We start from the raw sequence: 17787 nt of genomic DNA on the forward strand, positions 1-17787 counted from the left end.
GAGTGTTGCCCCTTTGTTGTTTACAGAAGTGGAAAGAAAAATATGTTATTCAGATATTAAGTAACAATTGTGAAAAGAAAAGAAAGAAAACTGCTATGTAGTTTATTATGTGAAGAGTAGAAGATGAGTCCCCACTCCCTAAGTTGGAAATATATTGACAGTTGAGTATCTTTTCCCCAGAGTACTGATCTTAAATACTTATGAAATAGAATCACAGATTACCATATAATAACCTGGAAGTGAGCAATTTATCCACTATTGCTGGTTCTGGAAAAAAAAGGAAAAAGAACAAAGTCTTTTATGTATGTCTTACACTAACCTGCCTATGCTTGACACAGGTTGGATCCCCTAGAATATGTCCATGTAAGGAATTAATTACTAAAAATGAAAAGGATTCCCCTTATCTCTAATTTCAGGAGAGATCTGACAATTAAGGCAACTCAGTGCTCAAGTAACATTAATGGCACAAAACATTTACTAAATAATACAAAATAAATCGACTAAGGAAAGTCTCCACTTATAATGTGTGTCAAATCTAGTGAATTGGGGAAGATGCCTTATTTTTTTACTTTTATCAAAATTTCAGCTACTGTTAATATGTTTTTGTGTTTTCAACAGAAGTTTCATATTTTGGAAGATATATAAAATAGTATTTCGGCATACAAAAATAATGCTTCATTTAATGTGTTTGTAAGTATGGTGTTTCTTTCATACTGCATTTTTGCCATTTTATACCAATGTAAGGGTAAGATGGCAGATTTCGTTATATCACATGGACCCATTGGATATATATGATGTAAACTTGATTTGAAACATGAATGTCATAACAGGCTGTAAACTAAATCTTAGGGTAATGTAGTGGCATCTTTTTTTACTATAATCATTACAGATATTTTCTTCCTCAGTTGAAGTGTCATGGAGCTACTTCTTGCAAAACACACATCTTATTCAGTCTACTTGAGGTCCTTCATGAGTGTAGTAATTTACAATTAACATTCATTTATTTTACCTGCTTTCATTTGAAATGGTCCCTCCACTCTTTTTTTTTTTTTTTTTTTTTTTTTTTTTTTTAGTAGTGAGTCAATCCTAACTCATTCTGTGTGGTAGTACAACTGTGGTTTTCTTCCTTTGTTCTGATTAAATGTGTGTCAAAACCATCAAAGGTAAAATGTATTAAAATGACTAAGTCTTGTAGAATCTGCAAACATACTATTAACAAGTATACACAGAGCTTCTAAAACTCCTGTATCGTATATTGATATTCATGACATGCACGACATATCTTTTAAGTAATGACAAACGTAAGAATGTTGCAACTTTAACCATTTTAACCCTTATCCATGAAGATGGTCTGTGACTAAAACCAGTCGATATTTGGGTTTAAAATAAAAGCAGCTGATGGTCAAACATGCATTTCATACGTCCTGATTTAGGTTTTCTGTGATTTCTCTAAATCGCTTAAGGCAAATGCCAGGATGGTTCCTTTGGCTGGGCATGGCCACTTTCCTTCTCCATCCTTCTCTAATCCCAGCTTGTGCTCTGCCTCTAATGATGTTGTTTACAGGACATTAAACATTAATCTCTCCTCCTCCTCCCGTATAGTTGGGATCTTCCCCAAGTACTGTGGTGAGACACCTAGAGGTGTCAGATGATCAAACACAGCTCAACAATGTTGATTGTTGATGGTAGTGGAAATTTCGAATTTCAACCTGCATTTTACATTAATAGATATTCTCAGTTTTCAAACATAAAAATGTCTGTTTTGGTTTTGGCATACCTGTGTTATAAATTCACTACAATGAAAACTACTCCTCTTTAAAAACACAAACAATCAACCAACTGTGGTAGCTTTAGCTTTTCTGATACACAGTTGATTCTCTAATAACATACACCGATGTGTGCCACTTTCTGTTGTCTGACTGTGAAACTACAAGAAATTATCCATACTATCCCTATAGCCATCTTCCCCCAATTCATTCTAATGCTTTCTGGTTTATGTAAGGATACTGTCCTGTTATTATTAAGAGTATTAGCAGTGTCTCTCATTCTAATGCTTTCTGGTTTATGTAAGGACACTGTCCTGTTATTATTAAAAGTATTAACAGTGTCTCTGATCAAGATAGACTTAGTATAAATGTTGTCAAGTGCAATTTACTCCATCTAGTACTTATTTTGATTAATATTTTTACTTTCACATGTTGTTCTCGATACCCTTCATATCCCTTCATTAATCTCAAAGTACATGTGGATGTTTGTAGTGTAATTAATTGCTTGCACTAATTTCAAATGATTATATTCACTTGAAATATCAGTTGTTAAATGGTTCTCATAAAATTAATAATGTCACATTCAGACAGCTTCCCAGATGAGATAAATGCCCAGTGAAGTTACAAAGCATTATAAAAGTGTTCCATTATAGTCACAATGTAGGAAACACTGTGCAAGGTACAGTAATCACATCTTCTGTCAACCTAGCCACCAAACACAAGGCTTACAGTGTTAACCAGAACAAGCCTTTCCTATTATTGAATGTAACTAACCTGTACAAACACTGGTCTAAGAAGGATACACAGCTCTTAGACATACAGTGTATAAATGATGCAGAACTATGTAGAAGTAATTACACTACATAACAGAAAACACTTGCATGGATTTTACACCGGAAATGATCACTTTTATTATGCCACATGAACACAATACCAACATACGTTAATGCTGGAAAATGACCACTCCTCTTCTCCAAAGAACATCACTCACAAAGAGAGAGTTTCAGAGTCCTGTCATCTATCGACTTGTCACTCCCACACAGCCCCCCCCCCCCCCCCTCCGAAGTGCAGAGCACCCAGCATGGTGGGGTACTTAAACTTCACCTCTCGGCCTGCCCGAGTGTGGATAGTGCGGGTGTGGGTACTGCTCAATGATTCCGTCGATACATTAGGTCCTGTGGTGTTGAGCTCCGGTGGATCACTGCTGTCTGGCTCTGCGACGGGTGTGGGTTCATTGTCAGGTGTGTCTAACGTTGTCTCTGAGATTGCAGTTGGTGCTGTCATTGTCCAAGCAGGTTTTACCCGCTCAGTGGAAACCTTGGTTGTCTTTCCCTGGAGGAGGATATCCATTGTGTGTGTGTTCCGTCCTAGCACTTGGTAAGGTCCAGTGTACGGCGGCTATAAAGCATGACGTACCATGTCTGTGTGGAGCATGATGTGAGAACAAGTATCGAGGGACTTGTGTATGAACACTGGGTGCATGCCATACTGAGACGTCGGGGCTGCACATAACATCTCTGCCTGTTTCCTCATTTGTTGCAAGAGGCGGGGCAATTGTGTCTCATCTGGGAGAGGAACTGGTGTAAGGAATTCTGCTCGAACACGTAGTGGTTCTCCATATACCAACTCTGCTGAGGAACAACTGATGTCTTTTTAATGCAGTCCATAATCCCAGCAAAACCAATGGCAATGCTCGAGTCCATGAGTCCTTGTGGCACATCAGGGCAGCCTTTAAAGTTTGGTGCCACTTTGCCACCAAACCGTTGCTGGCCGGGTGGTAGCTAGTTGTCTGGTTTTGTTGGAAGCTGCAGAGCTTCGATAGTTGTTGGAACAGTGTTGACTCAAATTGGCATCCTTGGTCGGTGGTAATGAAAACTGGACACCCAAAACAAGCTACCGAAGTTTCCAAGAATTCCCGCGCAGTAGTCTCAGCATAAATGTCCCTAATTGGTGTAGCCTCTGTCCTCCGTGTGCAACGATCCACTGCTCTAAACAAAGGCCACACAAAACGGTCCATCACTAACTTCACTGAGGCATTGGTTCTGGGGTGTGCCAGGTTGTGGATGCTGTCAAATACCTTTCGTCGGAACTGGGGAGTGACGTATGGGCATGGTCTAACCGTAGAGATGTCGCACCATACCTTAACTGGGCTGCGGGGGGTGTCCACAAGTTGCAAATGTAGGCCAGTGGATGAGTCCACCAACAAGGACTTGGGCCTGGCGGGGGGAACATGAATCGTTGGTTTTGTAGAAAGTTGCCACGAGAGGTTTATGGTCAGTGTGTATGGTGAACGGCTTGCCCTCAATGAAAGGGTGGAAGTGCCTGACACTTTCATACATTGCGAGGAGTTCCCTGTCGTATGCATTTCAATGAGTTTGACCCCTCTGTAGCTTTTGTGAGAAAAATCTTTGCGGCTGCCAATGATCCTTCACTCTCTGGTGAAGTGCTACATCTATTGCAACTTGGCGTGCATCCACTACTAGGGCTAGCTGAGCTCCTGGTGCAGGATGTGCAAGCCCCACTGTGTCATGTAGGCTGTTTTGCAGTGCCTTGAAAGCAGTATCCATCTCGGATGTCCATGAAAGTGGGCGCTTGCCAATTTTGTTGTGTCCAGCCAAGGCATTGTTCAGTGGCGTCTGGATAGCTGCTGTTCCAGGGAGGTGGCGACAATAGAAATTTGTCATTCCTAGGAATCGTTGGAGGTCGTGGTAGGTTTGAGGCCATGGTAGGGTGCACAGCAACTCCAGCTTCTATGGCAGTGGGAAAATGCCCTTAGCTGACACTTTATAACCCAGGAAGGTCACTACGGGTTCCCCAAACACGCACTTGTCCTTGTTAAGTGTTATTCCGTGAGCACTAAGCTTGCTTCGCACCTCGTTCACATGTTTCTGATGGTCAGAGATGTTCTCAGAAAACACCAGAATATCGTCTAGATAAGCGAAACAATATGGTAGCCCTCTTAGCACGCTGTACAGAAACCGTTGCCATGTTTGGGCAGCGTTTTTCAGCCCAAATGGCATCACCAAAAATTCAAACAGCCCGAATGGGGTTGTCACTGCAGTCTTTGGCATGTCTTGCTCTGCCATTGGGATCTGATTATAAGCCTTGTGGCAATCTAAGACACTGAATATGGTAGCCCCATCCAGTGAATGTGTGAAATCCTGTATATGTGGCACAGGGTATCTGTCCGGACAAGTTCGGGCATTCAAAGCTCGATAATCGCCACACGGGCACCATGACCCATTCTTTTTATGGGCAAGGTGCAAAGTAGAGGACCATGGACTGTCGGATGGCCGTATTGTTCCTTCTTGTAGAATCTCATTGAAAACGGTCTTGGTTTCCCACAAGCCATCAGGTGCAAGCCTGTGAACTCATGAGGAAACTGGGGCCCTGGAGTTGTACGGATGTGGTGCACTGTCTTATGCTTCACCCTGTTCTTTCTTGTTCCGTGTTGTGGCTTGGGTGTTGTCTTTGTGATTGAAACAGCGGGAGCCTGTTGTTGTGCTGTTGTACAAGTAATTACACTACATAAAAGAAAACACTTGCATGGATTTTACACTGGAAATGATCACTTTTATTATGCTGCATGAACACAATACCAACATATGTTAACGTGGGAAAATGAACACTCCTCTTTTCCAAAGAACCTCATTTGCAAAGAGAGTGTTTCAGAGTCCTGTCGACTATCAACTTGTCACTCCCACAGCTATATATGGTCTCTGACTCTGAGAATTTAGTGTGATATGAAGTTTCAAAGTACTGCAACCAGATCCTTTAAAAATTGTGGCACAAAATCAGAGAGAATCTATATTTGTTTCTAAAAGCATCGATAGGGATTACTGAGAACTATGATGAAGATGCCAAGCAAACAACATTTTTCATATGTTCAGTGGCTAACTTCTCATTCAAATATGGAGGCTAGAAAAGCTCTGGTTCACAATGTTTTTTCAAGGAGGATGGCATGTGATGTAGCATTAAAACAGCATGTAAAATTTGCTGTAGGAGAAACTGTTATTCAGATCGCATGTTGTATCCAGTGGTGCCCCATACAGTCATACTGGAGATTTGTCCACTTTTCTGCTATACAACGTTGTCTCCTTCTCTGCAAGCATCATAATAGTCCCTAACAAGTATGAGGCCACCACTACCGGGTAGATGGAAACAGAAGGCATTCAGAAACAGTCTATCTGTCTACTGAACATGCCAGCAGACCTATTCACATGCCTGATGCAGTGTGAAGTGTTTGTACACTACTTGCCATTAAAATTGCTACACCACGAAGATGACATGCTACAGACGCGAAATGTAACCGACAGGAAGAAGAAATCTGTTATATGCAAGTGATTACCTTATCAGAGCATTCACACATATTTGGCGCCGGTGGTGACACCTACAACGTGCTGACATGAGGAAAGTTTCCAACCGATTTCTCATACGCAAACAGCAGTTGACAGGCGTTGCCTGGTGAAACGTTGTTGTGATGCTTCATGTAAGGAGGAGAAATGCGTACCATCACGTTTCCGACTTTGATGAAGGTCGGATTGTAGCCTATTGCAATTGCGGTTTATCGTATCGCGACATTTCTGCTCGCGTTGATCGAGATCCAAAGACTGTTAGCAACATATGGAATCGGTGGTTTCAGGAGGGTAATACCGAACGCCGTGCTGGATCCCAACGGCCTCGTATCACTAACATTCGAGATGACAGGCATCTTATCCGCATGGCTGTAACGGATCGTGCAGCCACGTTTCGATCCCTGTGTCAACAGATGGGGACGTTTGCAAGACAACAACCATCTGCACGAACAGTTCGACAACATTTGCAGCAGCATGGACTATCAGCTCGGAGACCATGGCTGCAGTTACCCTTGACGCTGCATCACAGACAGGAACGCCTGCGATGGTGTACTCAATGACGAACCTGCGTGCATGAATGGCAAAACGTCATTTTTCTGGATGAATCCAGGTTCTGTTTACAGCATCAGGATGGTCGCATCCATGTTTGGTGACATCGCGGTGAACGCATGTTGGAAGCGTGTATTCGTCATTGCCACACTGGCTTATCACCCGGCGTGATGGTATGGGGTTACATTGGTTACACGTCCCGGTCACCTCTTGTTCGCATTGACAGCACTTTGAACAGTGGACGTTACATTTCAGAAGTGTTATGACCCATGGCTCTACCCTTCATTTGATCCCTGCGAAACCCTACATTTCAGCAGCATAATGCACATCCACTTGTTGCAGGTTCTGTACAGGCCTTTCTGGATACAGAAAATGTTCGACCGCTGCCCTGGCCAGCACATTCTCCAGATCTCTCACTGATTGAAAACTTCTGGTCAATGGTGGCCGAGCAACTGGCCACAATACGCCAGTCACTACTCTTGATGAACTGTGGTATCGTGTTGAAGCTGCATGGGCAGCTGTACCTGTACATGGCATCCAAGCTCTGTTTGACTCAATGCCCAGGCATATCAAGGCCGTTATTATGGCCAGAGGTGGTTGTTGTGGGTACTGATTTCTCAGGATCTATGCACCCAAATTGCGTGAAAAAGTAATCACATGTCAGTTCTAGTATAATATATTTGTCCAATGAATACCCGTTAATCATCTGCATTTCTTCTTGGTGTAGCAATTTTAATGGCCAGTAGTGTAGTTTGAGACATTGGAACCAGACACAATGCCATGTTTTTCTACCACTACAGCTTACAACAGATTACACTGAAACTTTGATGGAGTCAGGTGTACATCTGTTACAGTGCTCTATAATTGAGCAAACACTGTGGTCACAACTGTATGGTCTGTTACAGCCATGTGGACTAGGCTATGGTTACCTCATGTGTACTAGGACTGTCTTCAGTCACCTAGTTCCTCTAGTTCCTCGCATGCATCACCATCAAATAAGCTGAAATGTCATGATATCACACCCTTTTTCATGTGGATAGATTGTTCTTTCAAGGAGGATGGCATGTTGCTCATCATATCAAGCACTTATAACTCAGGTAGTTGCTATTATCAGTCACTCACATTCAGGTATTGTGTCTTTTGTTCTCAGCAAACCACACTAGCACTTCGTCTGCAATTTCCAGTTCATTTAATGGTTCTTCACTGGCTGAACTCAGTACAACACTGACCTTTCTGTTCAGAGAGAATACTATTGGAAGAAAGATTTGTTTAACATGCAGATCACAATGAATTCATCAGAGATAGAGCAAGAACTTGGATGGTATATGTATGGGGAGGAAAATTAGCTATCTCCTTTTCAAATGAATCAACCTGATATTTGCCTTAACTGATTCAGGGAAACCATAGAAATACCAAACTGAATGGCTTCATTGGGATTTAAATCTCATTGCTCTCGAATGCCAATTCAGTACCTTAAAAAATTTCCCATCATACTCAGTGGGGTTGTACTGGGCCTGTGTATACACCACCATTCTTCAGTCTTAATCACTTCTTTCTGCTATACTTTTTAATGTGTCCTACAAGTTTGAACTCATTCAGACCATTCTTCATAAATGTTAGAGTGGTCCAGTACGATGTGTGATGTCTCTGCAATAAGCAACAATCAATCACATTTCTTAATGCTTCACAATTTGATATGTTTCTCCATCTGTGTATTTTGATGTGGCTAGGACCAGCTCTTCCAATGTCATCAGGCAACAGCCCTTTCTTGCTATTCAGTTACTACAGAATATGAAGCATTTGATTACACCCTTAGCCAAAACTTCACTTCCAGTTAAAATGCCACACACACCACCTTGTGAACACATAGAAAGCAACACTTATTAAGTAGTCTGAGTATTCTTCATTCAAATTATTACTTAAAATTAATTTTTCCATCCAGATCTATCTTATGAATTTCATATTGATTCAGAAATAATTCACTTAATAAAATCACTGCCATCTAACAAAATTTTACCTCAATGAAAGGCATAATGTCATATTGTCTTCTCTCTTAGACACAGGTCAGTTGCATCGTGTCTGCATTACTTCTGGAAATATGTCTGCCTGTATCGTAATTCTCTCCATTTTGAGAGAGCACTGCTGTTTTGAAGCTGTGTTTGTTGGATATGCCAATATCAATTGCATAAGTAGTGTCAATAATTGCCATATTTAGTCTTTCATGCTAAAGATGATAAATTAAAGATCTCTATAGCTTTATAAAAGTATTCACAGTTTCAAAGCTATTTTCCTTTTATGCCATACCTAGAAGAAGAACTCAGTGCAGATTTAAGAAAAATTTTATTGGTAAAGAAGCAGTTTGTTGACTGGGAAGCAGAGATGGAGTCAGAACTTGCTGTTTCTCAGAGGATATCAGAAAAAATGAAACTTGATAAGAAACAGCTTGCAGAAGAGAAAAAGAAGCAGGTATGATTAGTAACATTTGTATTTCAATATCTAATCATTTGTAAATGTTATGAACAGTATTTATACAAAACACGAAAATATTTGGTGCATTCCAGGATCTGTTTCTGTTAAAGTTAACAAATGAAGTTGCCAATTTAGAAACACAGATCACAACTCTAGAAGGGCAGTTGAAAGTGAAAGAAGAAGAACGCCTAATCATCAGTCAAACCCTGGCTGATGCTAATGTTGATCTTGAAGCACTAAATAAAGAGCAACAACGATTACTGCAAGCATGGAATGGTGTGGTTATTAGCATGCAGCAAAGAGACAAAGCATATGCTGCTGTGATGGATGAGAAAAAGTGAGAATTTATTTATTTTGTAATTTACTTGCAAAAAGCATATAGGATTTGCAGTTTCCACCTATTTTTGTGGAACATGTCAAAGAATTGTTCATTTCTCTCAAAAGGCTTCATTGGTTTACATTACTTTGTGACGTAGTTTGTATTCTGGTTTCCCCTATGATAAAGCTATTTTCTCATTTTCTTTCTATTTCATTCCTCTCAGTTGTGAGGTCCTGCTAATTTCAGGAAAAAAAACTATTTTTCTTTTGTTTTGTGGTGTATAACAGGTGATGACTGGATGTTAGATACATTTTCAATTGGTTTAAGAACAACTGAATGGATAGCTATTAAACTGTGACTTTCACACCTATCATTTGTAGAATTCACCTATTGGTTGATTCTTTTTCATATTAGCCTTCATCCTGGCCCCATAACATTTGTTCTAATTGACATGTTGCCAGAGTGTTTGGCTAACATTTTCAAGGGTTTCCTAACACTGACAGGGTGTATATGACCTGGGACAACAGGGAGATCCGGGAAAAACCCGGGAATTTTTTCATCTGAGAGAAAACTGGGAAAAACCCAGGAATTGTCTAGAATTCCGGGAAGTTTTCATTGTTTTAGTTTTCAGTTAAATTTTTGTGATTTTGACTGGTAAGAACCAAAACTCTAACAAAGGATATTACTGTATCCCACTACCGCAGAATAATACTGCAACAACAAAACATGAATGGAAAAAAAAAAAAAAAAAAAAAAGGTTGCAAAGGAAATTCACCGTATGCAACAACAAAACAGTGCTCATACAAGCGTCTGCCAACAGTAGAGTGTGAGGTGGGGAGTCTCCACGTGACCTGTGATTTTGTTGTTTCCTCTTCATTTATTGCTGTCACGTTAAATGACAAACAAAAGGGTTTTTGTGGCTGAGAGCTATCAAATGAATTAAAATATGTTCGCATAATTATGGAAGTCTAAAATATGCTATTAGTTTCAGATTTTATTTCCATCTTTCTGACAGTCAAGAGTTAATCACCTTACAGAACAATGAAGTTATTTTTGCCGGTTTGCTAAAGAGATTTGGCTTAAAATTAATCTTTTCTGCTGAAGCATTCAATTTATTTGAAACAAAGTGTTTAATTTCACACTATTGGCTAGTTTCAACTGTTGTTGTTGTTGTGGTCCTCAGTCCTGAGACTGGTTTGATGCAGCTCTCCATGCTACTCTATCCTGTGCAAGCTTCTTCATCTCCCAGTACCTATTGCAGTCTACGTCCTTCTGAATCTGCTTAGTGTATTCATCTCTTGGTCTCCCTCTACGATTTTTGCCCTCCACGCTGCCCTCCAGTACTAAATTTGTGATCCCTTGATGCCGCAGAACATGTCCTACCAACCGATCCCATCTTCTGGTAAAGTTGTGCCACAAACTCCTCTTCTCCCCAATTCTATTCAATACCTTCTCATTAGTTATGTGATCTACCCATCTAATCTTCAGCATCCTTCTGTAGCACCACATTTCAAAAGCTTCTATTCTCTTCTCCTCTAAACTATTTATCGTCCATGTTTCACTTCCATACATGGCTACACTCCATACAAATACTTTCAGAAACGACTTCCTGACACTTAAATCTATACTCGATGTTAACAAATTTCTGTTCTTCAGAAACGCTTTCCTTGCCATTGCCAGTCTACATTTTATATCCTCTCTACTTCAATCATCATCAGTTATTTTGCTCCCCAAATAGCAAAACTCCTTTACTACTTTAAGCTTCTCATTTCGTAATCTAATTCCCTCAGCATCACCCGACTCAATTCGACTACATTCCATTATCCTTGTTTTGCTTTTGTTGATGTTCATCTTATACGTTCCTTTCAAGACACTGTCCATTCCGTTCAACTGCTCTTCCAAGTCCTTTGCTGTCTCTGACAGAATTACAATGTCATCGGCGAACCTCAAAGTTTATATTTCTTCTCCATGGATTTTAATACCTACTCCGAATTTTTCTTTTGTTTCCTTTACTGCTTGCTCAATATACAGATTGAATAGCATCAGAGAGAGGATACGACCCTGTCTCACTCCCTTGCCGACCACTGCTTCCCTTTCATGTCCCTCGACTCTTATAACTGCCATCTGGTTTCTGTACAAATTGTAAATCAGTTAAATTCAATAACTCTTCCCCAAGGATTTCTATTAGCCCTCGTCTTTTTACCTACTTGATCCTCTGCCGCCTTCACTATTTCATCTCTCAAAGCTACCCATTCTTCTTCTTCCCCTCATTGTTGTCAATCGTTCCCTAATGCTCTCCCTGAAACTCTCTACAACCTCTGGTTCTGTCAGTTTATCCAGGTCCCATCTCCTTAAATTCCCACTTTTTTGCAGTTTCTTCTGTTTCCATCTACAGTTCATAATCAATAGATAGTGGTCAGAGTCCACATCAGCCCCTGGAAATGTTTTACAATTTAAAACCTGGTGCCTAAATCTCTCTCTTACCATTAAATAATCTGCCTGAAACCTTCCAGTATCTACAGGCTTCTTCCATGTATACAACCTTCTTTCATGATTCTTGAACCAGGTGTTAGCTATGATTAAGTTATGGTGTGTGCAAAATTCTACCAGCAACTTCCTCTTTCATTCCTTATCCCCATTCCATATTCACCTACTACGTTTCCTTCTCTTCCTTTTCCTACTGTCGAATTCCAGTCACGCATGACTATTAAATTTTCGTCTCCCTTTACTATCTGAATAATTTCTTTTACCTCATCATACATTTCATCAATCTCTTCGTCATCTGCGGAGCTAGTTGGCACATTAACTTGTACTACTGTGGTAGGCATGGGCTTTGTATCTATCTTGGCCACAATGTGTTCACTATGCTGTTTTTTTACAAGGAGGTAATGGGCCTGATTTACGTGGCATTGCAGGACTAGGTTGGTGAGAGCTGTGGACTGGTGGTATTGGTGGTATTTGAACAGGTAGAGGTCATTGTGGAAGCAGAGGTTGCAGCCCTAGAGTGTAATATAATGATAAGGAATTTGGGTTGAGCTAAGCAACAACACAGGAACAGTATGTGGTACTGAATTCTGACAAGAGAAAAGGAAAGTTTCCTGCATTGGCACGGAAGGAAGGAGAAAAGGGTTCATGGTGGGGGACATAAACGTGTAAAGACACATATGAAAAAAAAAGTAAAAATATATGTGGCAAAAAATCAGAAAAAGGGCAAACAGATGAGGTATGTGGGAAAAAAGGTGAAAACTAAGGGGTTGGGCTGGTAGTGAATGTTGAAAACGAATTCTGTACTGGGTGGTACTAAGTCACAAGGGGAGTGCTCCTTTGCAGACTGATGCTAGGAATTTTGGATGTGGTAGGTGACTGGAGGGACAAGCCATGAGTGATCTGTTTTTGTACGAGGTTGGGAGGGTAATTTCAATTTGTGAATGCCTCAGGGAGATCCTTACTATATCTGGAGCTCCTCACTGAGGCCTTCATAGACTGAAGTGATCCTCCCAGCTTTGTGCAAAAACCGATCACCCTTGTCTTATCTCTTCAGTTTCCTACCACCTCTCACATTGCTACAGTCTGGTCACAAAGGAGCACAGGCCACAGAGGAGCATTGCACTTGTTACTCGTTTCCACCCAGAACTGGAGCAACTGAATTGCATTTCTGATAGGATTTCTGATACTTCTGCCCATGCCCTGAGAAGAGGAATATGCTACCCACTACCCTTCATCCACATCTACATCTTCATGATTAATCTATAATGTGATTGGTTAGATAAAAAGTCTACTCACCAAGTGGCTTCAGGAAAACTCACATATACAAGGTATTACATATGCAAGCTTTTAGTGTCAGTGGTTCCTTCTTTTGGCACGAGGGTTGAAGGGGAAGGAAGAGGGGTGAAGGAAGTGGACTGATGAGATTTAGGAAAAGATGTAGAGTTCATCAAAGTCACACTGATGTGGAGACTTAACAGATGGGATGTGAAGGAAAGACTGATTGTCGGGGGCCTGCACCGGATGAGATTTGAAAACCTTCCATGACACTATTGCCCCTCTTTCAAGATAATAGAAAATTATTAGAGCTGTCCTTCTTTGAACTTTCTTGATGTCCTCCATCAATCCTATCTGATGCAGGTCCCAAACTGCACAGCCGTACTCCAGAAGAGGACAGACAAGTGTAATGTAAGCAGTCTCTTTAGTTGACCTGTTGCAGTTTCTAAGTGTTCTGCCAATAAATCACAGTATTTGCTTCACTTTCCCCATAACATTATCTTTGTGATTGTTCCAGTTTAAAGTTATTTGTAATTACAATCCCTAAGTATTTAACTGTATTTACAGCCTTTAGATTTGTGTGGTTTATCATGTAAATGAAAGTTTAGTACTCGTGTGAGTTACTTCACACTCTTCATTATTCAGAGTCAAGTGCCATTTTTTTGCACCACACAGATATCTTGCCTAAATTGTTTTGCAATTTGTTTTGGTCATCTGGTGACTTTATAAGAAGATACATCTGCAAACAGTCTGAGAAGTGACTATGTAGGCTTTCCCGGCGTCATGGAGGTGGCGCCGCCCTTAGTGAAACACTGCTGGCAACGATATATCGCAATCAAGGCCGCATCGAAGAACGTTCAGTTTTGATGCGAGATAATACTGGATTCCACGTTTTGCTAAGAGGAAACCCATTGTCCCTGTTGATTAAATTATCAGCCAACCTAATTTAGATCGCCTCTTTATACACACTATTCTAAAAACCGGAAATGTTGGCAATTACAACCGTTTCCTCAAATTTCATTTTATGTCTCTCATTCAGGCAGTGTTCTGCTACGGCCGATTTTTCCGGCTGTTGTAGCCTCGTGTGACGGCGATGTTCCACACACCTGTCATTCACTGTGCGAATAGAACGGCCAACGTAAGCTTTCCCACATTGACACGGGATTTTGTACACCCCGGGTTTCTTAAGTCCCAAATCATCCTTCACAGAGCCGAGCAGAGCCCTAATCTTAGAGGGTGGACGGAACACACTCTTAATGTTAAAACTCCTTAAAATTCGTCCAATTTTTAAACGATAAGCCTCCAGCATAAGGAAGAAAGGCCACAGATCTATGTTCCTCTTCGGACACCTCCGGAGACGGTCCAAATTCCATAGCCCGACGAATCTGTTTCTCGGTGTATCCATTTTCCTTAAAAACAGTCATCAAATGCTCAAGTTCTTGGGTTAAGCTGTCTGCGTCAGAAATGGCATATGCTCTCCGTACCAAAGTCCTAAGGACGCCACTACGTTGGTGTGGTGGATGACAACTCTTAGGGTGCAGATACAAATCTGTGTGTGTCGGCTTTCGGTGAACGCTGTGTCCCAAAGTTCCATCTGGTTTTTTATAAACCATAACGTCTAAAAAGGGAAGCATCCCATCATTTTCAACCTCCATAGTAAATTTGATACGGGGATGAAGACAGTTGAAGTGGTCCAAAAACCTGTTAAGAGCATCACGTCCATGCGGCCATACGAAGAAGGTATCGTCCACGTATCTCCAGAAGCACGTTGGTTGCAAAGCTGAAGTCCTCAGTGCCATAGCCTCGAAGTCCTCCATAAATAAATTGGAGACTATGGGTGACAAAGGACTACCCATAGCCACTCCGTCATTCTGTTCAAAAATGTTACCGTTAAATAAAAAATACGTGGAGGTCAGCACATGACGACAAAGCTTCACCCGCTCTTCATCCAGTTTTTCACTGATCAAACTAAGGGACTCTTCCAGAGGAACTCGTGTAAATAGGGATACCACATTGAAACTCACTAACAGATCTGAAGGACACAACTTCAAAGATCCCAATCGTCGAATAAAATCCACCGAACTGGATATATGGTGTTCACATTTGCCAACAAATGGACTGAGAGCAGATGATAAATACTTTGCCAGGTTATAGGTCGGTGCACCCAAATTACTAACAATAGGGCGTAGAGGAACCCCTTCCTTATGCAACTTAGGCAAACCATACAACCTAGGCGGAATGGCAGTACCAGGATGAAGTTTCTTACGTAAATCATCTGATAACGAACTCTTTTTCAGCAGTGAAAGTGTCTTACGTTTGATCCTTTCTGTGGGGTCATTAGATAGTCTTCTGTACGCCGGGTTGTTGAGAAGTAAATCCATTTTTAGGACATAATCATCCCGCGTCATTACAACCGTGGCATTCCCCTTGTCAGCTGGTAAAACTACTACTTCGTCATCATTCTTAAGGGAACGAATGGCTGCTCTCTCTGCGGAAGAGATGTTATCCCGCGGTGGTCAAGCCCGACGTAATGTGTGCGACACTTCTTGCCTTATTTCCTCTGCTTGATCCTCGGGTAGGCTGTGTACTGCTTGTTCTACAGAGCAAATGAACTGTGTGATAGGAAGTCTCTTGGGAGTGGGCGAAAAATTTAAACCTTTCTCCAATATTGACACTGTGGGCCCATCCAACGCCTTGTTAGAGAGATTAATCACAGTACGCCGACGTTTATCCACTTCTGATGCTGTAGAACGAGAAAGAAGCCGTTCAAATTTCGAGGATTGTCTGGTAACGGTGCTCCTATGTGTCCAATCTGATAGTGCCCACGTAGATTCATCAATCCACTGCCAAACATCCCTTGAAAACTGCGATGACAAGTTCAAATGTAAATAAAATAAATCTTTGGAAACAATATCCAGTTGTCTACGAGTAAAACGAATGCGTTCTCTTAAAAGTGCTTGGCTTGCACGTTCCTTAATCCTATTAGCTCTCTTACTGTTAATAAAATGAATAAATCTGGCGAAATTAGGAATAATACCTTCGTCATGGCATCTCAGCAAGAAGGCGAGTGTACTCAACAGCTTTCCTTTCTTCCTCCGAAGTTTATCTAACTTCTGTACAAGCTTCACCATCTCCTCCCCGTAGAGGTACTTGATGTGACTACGTAGGCTTTCCCGGCGCAATAAGTCTTGAAAGTCTTTTCGGGTTTGCTGCCGGATCCTAAAATCAACTTGACTCGATATTTCGGCGATCCAACTGTTCGCCATCTTCAGGAAATGCTGCTTCTGCTGATGAGTCCCGCTGAGAACTGACGCAAGATTGCAATTCGACGTCATATATAGGCCACCGCTCAGTACACGGCGCATGTGCCGCCCATCACGGTTTCTGACTTCCAAAACAGGGAGGTGGCGCCGCCCTTAGTGAAACACTGCTGGCAACGATATATCGCAATCAAGGCCGCATCTAAGAACGTTCAGTTTTGATGCGAGATAATACTGGATTCCACGTTTTGCTAAGAGGAAACCCATTGTCCCTGTTGATTAAATTATCAGCCAACCTAATTTAGATCGCCTCTTTATACACACTATTCCAAAAACCGGAAATGTTGGCAATTACAACCGTTTCCTCAAATTTCATTTTATGTCTCTCATTCAGGCAGTGTTCTGCTACGGCCGATTTTTCCGGCTGTTGTAGCCTCGTGTGACGGCGATGTTCCACACACCTGTCATTCACTGTGCGAATAGAACGGCCAACGTAAGCTTTCCCACATTGACACGGGATTTTGTACACCCCGGGTTTCTTAAGTCCCAAATCATCCTTCACAGAGCCGAGCAGAGCCCTAATCTTAGAGGGTGGACGGAACACACTCTTAATGTTAAAACTCCTTAAAATTCGTCCAATTTTTAAACGATAAGCCTCCAGCATAAGGAAGAAAGGCCACAGATCTATGTTCCTCTTCGGACACCTCCGGAGACGGTCCAAATTCCATAGCCCGACGAATCTGTTTCTCGGTGTATCCATTTTCCTTAAAAACAGTCATCAAATGCTCAAGTTCTTGGGTTAAGCTGTCTGCGTCGGAAATGGCATATGCTCTCCGTACCAAAGTCCTAAGGACGCCACTACGTTGGTGTGGTGGATGACAACTCTTAGGGTGCAGATACAAATCTGTGTGTGTCGGCTTTCGGTGAACGCTGTGTCCCAAAGTTCCATCTGGTTTTTTATAAACCATAACGTCTAAAAAGGGAAGCATCCCATCATTTTCAACCTCCATAGTAAATTTGATACGGGGATGAAGACAGTTGAAGTGGTCCAAAAACCTGTTAAGAGCATCACGTCCATGCGGCCATACGAAGAAGGTATCGTCCACGTATCTCCAGAAGCACGTTGGTTGCAAAGCTGAAGTCCTCAGTGCCATAGCCTCGAAGTCCTCCATAAATAAATTGGCGACTATGGGTGACAAAGGACTACCCATAGCCACTCCGTCATTCTGTTCAAAAATGTTACCGTTAAATAAAAAATACGTGGAGGTCAGCACATGACGACAAAGCTTCACCCGCTCTTCATCCAG

The 17787-nt window shown here is 41.5% G+C and overlaps 1 protein-coding gene across 1 annotated transcript in view; it reads left to right on the top strand.

Moving 5' to 3' along the window:
• The window catches only part of LOC124595019 (coiled-coil domain-containing protein 40), a 384638-nt gene that overhangs the window by 133968 nt on the left and 232883 nt on the right, over positions 1-17787 (top strand). Inside the window, exons 4-5 of the mRNA XM_047133570.1 lie at positions 8979-9136; positions 9232-9476. Of these exons, the coding sequence (XP_046989526.1) occupies positions 8979-9136; positions 9232-9476 (403 nt within the window). The remainder of the gene's footprint in view (positions 1-8978; positions 9137-9231; positions 9477-17787) is intronic.

Source organism: Schistocerca americana, chromosome 2 (assembly GCF_021461395.2).
Source record: "Schistocerca americana isolate TAMUIC-IGC-003095 chromosome 2, iqSchAmer2.1, whole genome shotgun sequence".
NCBI lineage: Eukaryota > Metazoa > Arthropoda > Insecta > Orthoptera > Acrididae > Schistocerca > Schistocerca americana.